Source organism: Oncorhynchus tshawytscha, linkage group LG16 (genome assembly GCF_018296145.1).
Source record: "Oncorhynchus tshawytscha isolate Ot180627B linkage group LG16, Otsh_v2.0, whole genome shotgun sequence".
NCBI lineage: Eukaryota > Metazoa > Chordata > Actinopteri > Salmoniformes > Salmonidae > Oncorhynchus > Oncorhynchus tshawytscha.
This window is the reverse complement of record NC_056444.1, coordinates 18,071,369-18,083,873: the sequence shown is the minus strand read 5'-3', so window position 1 is coordinate 18,083,873 and position 12,505 is coordinate 18,071,369. Positions and strand designations below refer to the sequence as shown.

The 12,505-nt window shown below is 45.6% G+C and overlaps 2 protein-coding genes across 2 annotated transcripts in view; both read left to right on the top strand.

The window, feature by feature from the left end:
- Positions 1 to 937: 937 nt before the first annotated feature.
- msrb2 (methionine sulfoxide reductase B2) lies at positions 938 to 3,477 on the top strand. The gene is made up of 5 exons (XM_024409478.2): positions 938 to 1,271; positions 1,732 to 1,829; positions 2,112 to 2,188; positions 2,397 to 2,544; positions 2,669 to 3,477. The coding sequence occupies exons 1-5, from the start codon at positions 1,154 to 1,156 to the stop codon at positions 2,783 to 2,785; spliced, it is 558 nt and encodes a 185-aa protein (XP_024265246.1). The 5' UTR covers positions 938 to 1,153; the 3' UTR covers positions 2,786 to 3,477.
- A 2,074-nt stretch (positions 3,478 to 5,551) lies between these two features.
- c8g (complement component 8, gamma polypeptide) overlaps positions 5,552 to 12,505 on the top strand; it is a 41,432-nt gene continuing 34,478 nt past the window's right edge. The window contains exons 1-2 of the mRNA XM_042298908.1: positions 5,552 to 5,988; positions 6,191 to 6,336. Of these exons, the coding sequence (XP_042154842.1) occupies positions 5,809 to 5,988; positions 6,191 to 6,336 (326 nt within the window). The 5' untranslated portion in view covers positions 5,552 to 5,808. The remainder of the gene's footprint in view (positions 5,989 to 6,190; positions 6,337 to 12,505) is intronic.

The following is a 12,505-nucleotide window of genomic DNA, read 5'->3' as shown; positions in this document are numbered from 1 at the left end:
CTGGTATTACTCTCTGTGTGTGTGTGTGTGTGTCTGCAGTTTACAATTGGCTCATTCATCCCCCTCCTATCCCCTGTAACTGTAACTATTCCCCAGGTCGTTGCTGCAAATGAGAACGTGTTCTCACTTACCTGGTAAAATAACGGATAAAATAAATAAATAAACTGGACTGGAACGAATTGCAAAAATTGCTGAAGTTGGAGACTTTTATCTCCCTCACCAACTTCAAACATCTGCTATCTGAGCAGCTAACCGATCGCTGCAGCTGTACATAGTCTATCGGTAAATAGCCCACCCAATTTTACCTACCTCATCCCCATACTGTTTATATTTATTTACTTTTCTGCTTTTTTGCACACCAATATCTCTACCTGTACATGACCATCTGATCATTTATCACCCCAGTGTTAATCTGCAAAATTGTAATTATTCGCCTACCTCCTCATGCCTTTTGCACACAATGTATATAGACTCTCTTTTTTTCTACTGTGTTATTGACTTGTTAATTGTTTACTCCATGTGTAACTCTGTGTTGTCTGTTCACACTGCTATGCTTGATCTTGGCCAGGTCGCAGTTGCAAATGAGAACTTGTTCTCAACTAGCCTACCTGGTTAAATAAAGGTGAAATAAAAAATAAAATAAAAAATAAAAAAGTACCTGTCAAAAGTTTGGACACATCTACTCATTCAAGGGTTTTTCTTTATTTTTACTATTTTCTACATTGTAAAATAATAGTGAAGACATCAAAACTATGAAATAACACACATGGAATCATGTAGTAAGCCAAAAATATTTAAATAAATAAAAATATGTTTTAAATTTGAGATTCTTCAAATTTAACCATCCAGCCCAACAACAAAAGAAGCAATTGTCCTCTGTCACTGTTATCTTCCTTATCAACTCTGACCTATATAATATATCTAGTTTGTGACCGGGTCTTCCCAGAAGCCTACCGAATACTGGACAGCAGCGCAGGCCAGGGAAGGAAACCGGCAGGCAGGGACCGGCAGGAACTCGCTGGAGCGTTGAAAGTCCTCGATCAACGCAGATTAGGTCAGAGCAGCGCAAACGCAAACGGCTGCACTTGACTTCGATACAGACCACTTTCTGCACGGAGGACTGTAGCGCACAGCCAAATTCTGCAGGAGAAACATGTATCGTTCTATCGTCCGACTTTCGCTCATCATCTCTCAGAGAGTAGCTGCCAAGTCCGCCTTATTGCCCAAGACCAGGGTTCCTGCTTTCATCCGTCCTGTCTCCACTAGTTCAGGTTTGAACTATTCTGGTAGAATCGAATAAGGCTTTATAGAATGGAATTACATAGCTTGCATCTGCATAGGATACTTTATTGTCTGTCAGTTAAAATTAAGTTTATTCAAATGAAGTTGAATTTCAACACAAGTTTATTAGATACCATTTTAATAAAACTAGGTCATAGTGTATCTATAATTTTAAAGAAATTACCAAGTATTTTTGTCATGTTATGTAATAGGTTGATGCAGAAAAGACCAGTGGAAGTTGCCAGACAGCCATCTGTCACATGCTTGCTGACACATTTTTCCTGGGGGTCACATTTGCTCCAAAGAGCAGAAATCCATTGTGCTCAAATCTAATTAGGCAGAAGTGGCGAAATGAAAAGCACAAAGCAATGGATATTTTATTTCAATGACAACTAAAGAAAATGCAACAAAACGTTCAACACATTTTGCTTATCAGTGTGTGTGTTACAGGCTCAGGATCTCTGACTCGTTACGATGAGACCACAGACTGGCAGAAAAAACTTACCCCTGAACAGTATGTGGTCACGAGGGAGAAGGGGACAGAGATGGTGAGTCACACACTGCACACACACTTTGCCTGTCCTCAGCCTCAGTGACCACTGACTGACAGTCCTTTATAAATGTCAGTGGGTTCAGTGTGTAGTTTTGAATGGACTTTGTTCTTTGTTTCTAACCTTCCTCAGAGTGAAAGATAAGAGCAGTTGGTTAAAGAATGACATGTGGGCTGAATCCTTCATTTGCACTGATCTGAAAGCTTCAATGATGACAAGAAAGACAACATATAGTGTGTTTACTGTGTGTTAGCCAGGTGTGTGTATTTGTGTCCTCAGCCCTTCAGCGGTCTCTATCTGAACCATAGTGAGGTGGGGATGTACCACTGTGTGTGCTGCGATACTCCCCTCTTCAGGTAACCATCTAACCCCCCTACACCTCCCTAACACCTCACCTGACTTCACTCTAACCCGAATTCACTCTAACCCCTAACATCTTAATTTAACCCGAATATGAGCGTTTAGACTAAACCTCTTACTAGACCTCTCTCTCTGTGTCTGTCTCTCTCTCTCTGTGTTTCTGTTTCTTTCTCTGTCTCTCTCTTTCTCTGTCTCTCTCTGTAGTTCAGAGGCAAAATATGACTCTGGGACAGGCTGGCCAGCGTTCAAAGAGGCTCATGGGACGTGGGAGTGCGACGAGAGCCATGCATCCATCATCCGTCGCCCTGACAACACCATGGGTAGTGCCGAGACAGAGGTCCTCTGTAAACATGTGAGTTGCATTCTGGGTAATAATGCAGAGAGATGTGTTGGTGTGGTGTGAGTTCTGTCTCCTCTACTGTATTATTTTTACCCTAGTGTGTGTGTGTGTGTGTGTGTGTGTGTGTGCGCTACAGTGTGATGCCCATCTGGGTCATGTGTTTGAAGATGGACCAGACCCCACAGGACAGAGGTTCTGCATCAACAGCCAGTCTCTTAACTTCAGACCGAGAGATCTCACACCCGAAGACTAGTGGAGCTCCTAGGACCGCTTAGAACCATCTAAAACCACCTAGGCCTGACCAGAGCAAGCCTTCAAACCCAGAGAACACAAACCCAAGGTCCAGTAAAACACGACAGAACTGACACCTGGATCCCTAACAATGACCATAGATGGAATTTTCCTGATTTCCTGACCTCGGCATCAGGAATACTGTTTTCTATGTCTGTATCTTTCTGTAACTGATCAGAGATGAACCTGTAATATTTACCAGACTGTATTTACATCTGTTCCCAGCCTAACTCTAGCCCCAACTACGACACAGTATGTTATAGGGGTAAGGGGGTAAAGGGGGACCATATGTTTTCATATGGTCACATTTTTATGTCTGTCCATTATATTAAAGGGTCTTCAATCATAGTCACTGGGTCGCTCTGAGAGTTAAAGGCCTAATGCAGTGTTTAAAAAAAAAATCTCTATCAAATCATTTCTGGGTAAAAATGAAGTACCTTACTGTAATAGTTTTCCGTTAAAATGGTCAAAAAGAAAGAAAAATAGCTTTTTAGAAAAAAAATAGGTAAGGAGTATTTTTGACCGCTCATTGAATCGAGCCATTAGTGTCTGCTGTTGTGTACAGTTAGTCTGTGTCTGTGGTAGAACCTACTGCCATATGAACCCTTCAACCAGGAGCATATTCTGTCAATAAAATTTGTATTTTTTCTTGTGTGCTTGGAAAGTGTTATATTGTGTTCAGTTGACAAAATAGTCGAGTGTGTTTGTGTTGGTTTAAAAAGAGAAATCAGTTGTAAAATACAGTATAAAGTGCATTCGGAAAGTATTCTGACCCCTTCCCTTTTTCCACATTTTGTTACGTTACAGCCTTATTCTAAAATGTATCAATTAAAACATTTCCTCATCAATCTACACACAATACCCCATAATGACAAAGCAAAAAAAAGTTTTTAGATTCTTTTGCAAATGTATATAAAAAAACAAACATAAATACCTTATTTACATAAGTATTCAGACCCTTTGCTGTGAGACTAAATTGAGGTCAGGTGAATCCTGTTTCCATTGATCATCCTTGATGTTTCTACAACTTGATTGGAGTCCACCTGTGATAAATTCAATTGATCGGACATGATTTGGAAAGGCACAAACCTGTCTATATAAGATCCGAAAGTTGACAGTGCATGTCAGAGCAAAAACCAAACCATGAGTTCGAAGGAATTGTCTGCAGAGCTCCGATACAGGATTGTATCGAGGCACAGATCTGGGGAAGGGTACCAAAACACTTCTGCAGCATTGAAGGTCCCCAAGAACACAGTGGCCTCCATCATTCTTAAATGGAAAGAGTTTTAACCACCAAAACCACCAAGAGTTTGCTTCCAAGAGCTGGATGCATGGGCAAACTGAGCAATCAGGGAGAAGGGCCTTAGTCAGAGAGGTGACCAAGAATTCGATTGTCACTCAGACAGAGCTCCAGAGTTCCTCTGTGGAGATGGGAGAAACTTCCAGAAGAACAACCATCTCTGCAGCACTCCACCAATCAGGACTTTATGGTAGACTGGCCAGACGGAAGCTACTCCTCAGTAAATGCACATGACAGCCCGCTTGGAGTTTGCCAAAATACACCTAAAGGACTCAGACCATAAGAAACAAGATTCTCTGGTCTGATGAAACCATAATTGAACTCTTTGGCCTGAATGCCAAACGTCACATCTGGAGGAAACCTGGCACCATCCCTACGGTGAAGCATGGTGGTGGCAGCATCATGCTGTGGGGATGTTTTCAGCGGCAGGGTGGCTGGGAGACTAGTCAGGATCGAGGGAAAGATGAACGGAGCAAAGTTCAGAGCGGTCCTTGATGAAAACTTGCTCCAGAGTGCTCAGGACCTCAGACTAGGGCAAAGGTTGTCAGGGGACAATTACATATTTACCTGATGTGTTTGATATTAAAAGTAAACAATTATATATTTAACTAAGAGTAAGACTGGCCTGCTAATGCTGAGTATTTATGGTGTCCACTCTAGCTTCATTGTTAGGGAAGCTCGCAGCTTCACAACTTAGAGTTTGCGGTCGACAGTTTCATTATTGCAATAATTAATTGATGATTGTTTGAATAATTGTCCAAGTCTCTCTCAGTAATGAAATTATCACTAGATGGTTCACCTTCCACGAGGACAAAGGCCCTAAGCACACCGCCAAGACAATGCAGGAGTGGCTTAGGGACAAGTCTCTGAATGTCCTTGAGTAGCCCAGCCAGAGCCTGGACTTGAACCCGATCAAACATCTCTGGAGAGACCTGAAAATAGCTGTGCAGTGACACTCCCCATCCAACCTGACAGAGCTTGAGAGGATCTGCAGAGAAGAATGGGAGAAACGCCCCAAATACAGGTGTGCCAAGCTGGTAACATCATGCCCAAGAAGACTCGAGAGCCAAAGGTACTTCAACAAAGTACTGAGTAAAGGGTCTGAATACTTAAGTAAATGTGATACAACAGTTGTTTTTTTAATATATATTTGCACAAATTTCTACAAACTTGTTTTTGCTTCGTCATTATGGGGTGTAGATTGATGAGGATATTTTTTTGTCATCCATTTTAGAATAAGTCGAGGGGTCTTAATACATGAATGCAATGCAGTTACAACAATGATATCAACATCGCCCCCTCTCTGTCAGAAGCACACACTGCACTGACTGGTATGTCCAGCCCACTGCCAGTAAAGGGCTGTTAATGATAAACACAGCAAGAGGTCATCACCCCCTCTGTGTGTGTGCGTGTGGGTGTCAACATTTGTCCAGAAAGAGGAAGCACAGAGAAAGTGAAGGTCGGACACAAGACAGAGGGAAAGATAAATCGAGGGAGGAGTGGGTCATTTTTTTCCTTGTCGATGGACATCAGTTCTGGTATTACACTAGACATAATCATTTAGCAGGGATCAAGGCAAAATTAATCAGATTACACTAGCATTGTGATAAGAAACTTGTGGGACAGACACAGCAGAAGGAAAAAGCAGAGAACGGTGTTGGGAGTGTTTTGGGGACAGTGCTAGAATGACTGGGGTGTGGCAGTGTGTTACCATGCTAATGGTGGTGTGTGTGTGTCTATGGGGGTCGGCGGAGGCGATTGGGGGAGCAAAGAGCCGACCACGACCCCAGAGGAGACCTCCCAAGAAGCCAAAGGTGAACCCCATTGACGACACCCCACCAGCTCAGAACATTGACATACAACAGGTAGGTACAAGAGTGTGTTTGTGTGTGTGTGTGTGTGTGTGTGTGTGTGTGTGTGTGTGTGTGTGTGTGTGTGTGTGTGTGTGTGTGTGTGTGTGTGTGTGTGCAAACATGATCTCACAACTACAGCACAAACACAGCCAGTGGCGGACGTGCCTTGACGTTGTCAATGTTGAAACCCTGCTGTATCGTGTGTGTGTTGTAGATGGGAGGGCCGTGGTACCTGATCAACGCAGCGTCTAAGTGTAACTTCCTGATGAAGAACGGTCTGAAGGTGGAGGCTACTATGATGACCCTGACGCCCCCATCCTCCCAAGACACCACTCTCTCTGTTAGCACTACCACACGCCTGTGAGTTACACTCCCTCTCTGTTAGCACTACCACACGTCTGTGAGTTACACTCCTTTCTCTCTGTTAGCACTACCACACGTCTGTGAGTTACACTCCTTTCTCTCTGTTAGCACTACCACACGTCTGTGAGTTACACTCCTTTCTCTCTGTTAGCACTACCACACGTCTGTGAGTTACACTCCCTCTCTGTTAGCACTACCACACGTCTGTGAGTTACACTTCCTCTCTATTAGCACTACCACACGCCTGTGAGTTACACTCCATCTCTGTTAGCACTACCACACGTCTGTGAGTTACACTCCCTCTCTGTTAGCACTACCACATGTCTGTGAGTTACACTCCCTCTCTGTTAGCACTACGACACGTCTGTGAGTTACACTCCTCTCTCTGTTAGCACTACCACACGTCTGTGAGTTACACTCCTCTCTCTCTGTTAGCACTACCACACGTCTGTGTGTTACACTCCTCTCTCTGTTAGTACTACCAAACGACTGTGAGTTACACTCCTCTCTCTGTTAGCACTACCACACGCCTGTGAGTTACACTCCTCTCTCTGTTAGCACTACAACACGTCTGTGAGTTACACTCCTTTCTTTCTGTTAGCACTACCACACGTCTGTGAGTTACACTCCTTTCTCTCTGTTAGCACTACCACACGTCTGTGAGTTACACTCCTTTCTCTCTGTTAGCACTACCACACGTCTGTGAGTTACACTCCCTCTCTGTTAGCACTACCACACGTCTCTGAGTTACACTTCCTCTCTATTAGCACTACCACACGCCTGTGAGTTACACTCCATCTCTGTTAGCACTACCACACGTCTGTGAGTTACACTCCCTCTCTGTTAGCACTACCACATGTCTGTGAGTTACACTCCTCTCTCTGTTAGCACTACCACACGTCTGTGAGTTACACTCCTCTCTCTGTTAGCACTACCACACGTCTGTGAGTTACACTCCTCTCTCTGTTAGCACTACCACACGTCTGTGAGTTACACTCCTCTCTCTGTTAGCACTACCACACGTCTGTGAGTTACACTCCTCTCTCTGTTAGCACTACCACACGTCTGTGAGTTACACTCCTCTCTCTCTGTTAGCACTACCACACGTCTGTGTGTTACACTCCTCTCTCTGTTAGTACTACCAAACGACTGTGAGTTACACTCCTCTCTCTGTTAGCACTACCACACGCCTGTGAGTTACACTCCTCTCTCTGTTAGCACTACCACACGCCTGTGAGTTACACTCCTCTCTCTCTGTTAGTACTACCAAACGACTGTGAGTTACACTCCTCTCTCTGTTAGCACTACAACACGCCTGTGAGTTACACTCCTCTCTCTGTTAGCACTACCACACGCCTGTGAGTTACACTCCTCTCACTCTGTTAGCACTACCACACGTCTGTGAGTTACACTCCTCTCTCTGTTAGCACTACCACACGCCTGTGAGTTACACTCCTCTCTCTCTGTTAGCACTACCACACGTCTGTGAGTTAGACTCCTCTCTCTGTCAGCACTACCACACGTCTGTGAGTTACACTCCTTTATCTCTGTTAGCACTACCACACGCCTGTGAGTTACACTCCTCTCTCTGTTAGCACTACCACACGCCTGTGAGTTACACTCCTCTCTCTCTGTCAGCACTACCACACGTCTGTGAGGTACACTCCTCTCTCTGTTAGCACTACTACACGTCTGTGAGTTACACTCCCTCTCTGTTAGCACTACCACACGTCTGTGAGTTACTCTCCTCTCTCTCTGTTAGTACTACCACACGTCTGTGAGTTACACTCCTCTCTCTCTGTTAGTTAGCACTACCACACGTCTGTGAGTTACACTCCTCTCTCTGTCAGCACTACCACACGTCTGTGAGTTACACTCCTCTCTCTGTTAGCACTACCACACATCTGTGAGTTACACTCCCTCGCTGTTAGCACTACCACACGTCTGTGAGTTACACTCCTCTCTCTCTGTTAGCACTACCACACATCTGTGAGTTACACTCCCTCTCTGTTAGCACTACCACACGCCTGTGAGTTACACTCCTCTCTCTGTTAGTACTTCCACACATCTGTGAGTCACACTCCTCTCTCTGTTAGCACTATCACACGTCTGTGAGTTACACTCCTCTCCCTCTGTTAGCACTACCACACGTCTGTGAGTTACACTCCTCACTCTGTTAGCACTACCACACGTCTGTGAGTTACACTCCTTTACTGTTAGCACTACCACACGTCTGTGAGTTACACTCCTCTCTCTGTCAGCACTACCACACGTCTGTGAGTTACACTCCTCTCTCTGTTAGCACTACCACACGTTTGTGAGTTACACTCCCTCGCTGTTAGCACTACCACACGTCTGTGAGTTACACTCCTCTCTCTGTTAGCACTACCACACGCCTGTGAGTTACACTCCTCTCTCTGTTAGCACTACAACACGTCTGTGAGTTACACTCCTTTCTTTCTGTTAGCACTACCACACGTCTGTGAGTTACACTCCTTTCTCTCTGTTAGCACTACCACACGTCTGTGAGTTACACTCCTTTCTCTCTGTTAGCACTACCACACGTCTGTGAGTTACACTCCCTCTCTGTTAGCACTACCACACGTCTGTGAGTTACACTTCCTCTCTATTAGCACTACCACACGCCTGTGAGTTACACTCCATCTCTGTTAGCACTACCACACGTCTGTGAGTTACACTCCCTCTCTGTTAGCACTACCACATGTCTGTGAGTTACACTCCTCTCTCTGTTAGCACTACCACACGTCTGTGAGTTACACTCCTCTCTCTGTTAGCACTACCACACGTCTGTGAGTTACACTCCTCTCTCTGTTAGCACTACCACACGTCTGTGAGTTACACTCCTCTCTCTGTTAGCACTACCACACGTCTGTGAGTTACACTCCTCTCTCTGTTAGCACTACCACACGTCTGTGAGTTACACTCCTCTCTCTCTGTTAGCACTACCACACGTCTGTGTGTTACACTCCTCTCTCTGTTAGTACTACCAAACGACTGTGAGTTACACTCCTCTCTCTGTTAGCACTACCACACGCCTGTGAGTTACACTCCTCTCTCTGTTAGCACTACCACACGCCTGTGAGTTACACTCCTCTCTCTCTCTGTTAGTACTACCAAACGACTGTGAGTTACACTCCTCTCTCTGTTAGCACTACAACACGCCTGTGAGTTACACTCCTCTCTCTGTTAGCACTACCACACGCCTGTGAGTTACACTCCTCTCACTCTGTTAGCACTACCACACGTCTGTGAGTTACACTCCTCTCTCTGTTAGCACTACCACACGCCTGTGAGTTACACTCCTCTCTCTGTTAGCACTACCACACGTCTGTGAGTTAGACTCCTCTCTCTGTCAGCACTACCACACGTCTGTGAGTTACACTCCTTTATCTCTGTTAGCACTACCACACGCCTGTGAGTTACACTCCTCTCTCTGTTAGCACTACCACACGCCTGTGAGTTACACTCCTCTCTCTCTGTCAGCACTACCACACGTCTGTGAGGTACACTCCTCTCTCTGTTAGCACTACTACACGTCTGTGAGTTACACTCCCTCTCTGTTAGCACTACCACACGTCTGTGAGTTACTCTCCTCTCTCTCTGTTAGTACTACCACACGTCTGTGAGTTACACTCCTCTCTCTCTGTTAGTTAGCACTACCACACGTCTGTGAGTTACACTCCTCTCTCTGTCAGCACTACCACACGTCTGTGAGTTACACTCCTCTCTCTGTTAGCGCTACCACACATCTGTGAGTTACACTCCCTCGCTGTTAGCACTACCACACGTCTGTGAGTTACACTCCTCTCTCTCTGTTAGCACTACCACACATCTGTGAGTTACACTCCCTCTCTGTTAGCACTACCACACGCCTGTGAGTTACACTCCTCTCTCTGTTAGTACTTCCACACATCTGTGAGTCACACTCCTCTCTCTGTTAGCACTATCACACGTCTGTGAGTTACACTCCTCTCCCTCTGTTAGCACTACCACACGTCTGTGAGTTACACTCCTCACTCTGTTAGCACTACCACACGTCTGTGAGTTACACTCCTTTACTGTTAGCACTACCACACGTCTGTGAGTTACACTCCTCTCTCTGTCAGCACTACCACACGTCTGTGAGTTACACTCCTCTCTCTGTTAGCACTACCACACGCCTGTGAGTTACACTCCCTCGCTGTTAGCACTACCACACGTCTGTGAGTTACACTCCTCTCTCTGTTAGCACTACCACACGCCTGTGAGTTACACTCCTCTCTCTGTTAGCACTACAACACGTCTGTGAGTTACACTCCTTTCTTTCTGTTAGCACTACCACACGTCTGTGAGTTACACTCCTTTCTCTCTGTTAGCACTACCACACGTCTGTGAGTTACACTCCTTTCTCTCTGTTAGCACTACCACACGTCTGTGAGTTACACTCCCTCTCTGTTAGCACTACCACACGTCTGTGAGTTACACTTCCTCTCTATTAGCACTACCACACGCCTGTGAGTTACACTCCATCTCTGTTAGCACTACCACACGTCTGTGAGTTACACTCCCTCTCTGTTAGCACTACCACATGTCTGTGAGTTACACTCCTCTCTCTGTTAGCACTACCACACGTCTGTGAGTTACACTCCTCTCTCTGTTAGCACTACCACACGTCTGTGAGTTACACTCCTCTCTCTGTTAGCACTACCACACGTCTGTGAGTTACACTCCTCTCTCTGTTAGCACTACCACACGTCTGTGAGTTACACTCCTCTCTCTGTTAGCACTACCACACATCTGTGAGTTACACTCCCTCGCTGTTAGCACTACCACACGTCTGTGAGTTACACTCCTCTCTCTGTTAGCACTACCACACATCTGTGAGTTACACTCCCTCTCTGTTAGCACTACCACACGCCTGTGAGTTACACTCCTCTCTCTGTTAGTACTTCCACACATCTGTGAGTCACACTCCTCTCTCTGTTAGCACTATCACACGTCTGTGAGTTACACTCCTCTCCCTCTGTTAGCACTACCACACGTCTGTGAGTTACACTCCTCACTCTGTTAGCACTACCACACGTCTGTGAGTTACACTCCTTTACTGTTAGCACTACCACACGTCTGTGAGTTACACTCCTCTCTCTGTCAGCACTACCACACGTCTGTGAGTTACACTCCTCTCTCTGTTAGCACTACCACACGTTTGTGAGTTACACTCCCTCTCTGTTAGCACTACCACACGTCTGTGAGTTACACTCCTCTCTCTGTTAGCACTACCACACGCCTGTGAGTTACACTCCTCTCTCTGTTAGCACTACAACACGTCTGTGAGTTACACTCCTTTCTTTCTGTTAGCACTACCACACGTCTGTGAGTTACACTCCTTTCTCTCTGTTAGCACTACCACACGTCTGTGAGTTACACTCCTTTCTCTCTGTTAGCACTACCACACGTCTGTGAGTTACACTCCCTCTCTGTTAGCACTACCACACGTCTGTGAGTTACACTTCCTCTCTATTAGCACTACCACACGCCTGTGAGTTACACTCCATCTCTGTTAGCACTACCACACGTCTGTGAGTTACACTCCCTCTCTGTTAGCACTACCACATGTCTGTGAGTTACACTCCTCTCTCTGTTAGCACTACCACACGTCTGTGAGTTACACTCCTCTCTCTGTTAGCACTACCACACGTCTGTGAGTTACACTCCTCTCTCTGTTAGCACTACCACACGTCTGTGAGTTACACTCCTCTCTCTGTTAGCACTACCACACGTCTGTGAGTTACACTCCTCTCTCTGTTAGCACTACCACACGCCTGTGAGTTACACTCCTCTCTCTCTGTTAGTACTACCAAACGACTGTGAGTTACACTCCTCTCTCTGTTAGCACTACAACACGCCTGTGAGTTACACTCCTCTCTCTGTTAGCACTACCACACGCCTGTGAGTTACACTCCTCTCACTCTGTTAGCACTACCACACGTCTGTGAGTTACACTCCTCTCTCTGTTAGCACTACCACACGCCTGTGAGTTACACTCCTCTCTCTGTTAGTACTACCAAACGACTGTGAGTTACACTCCTCTCTCTGTTAGCACTACCACACGCCTGTGAGTTACACTCCTCTCTCTGTTAGCACTACCACACGCCTGTGAGTTACA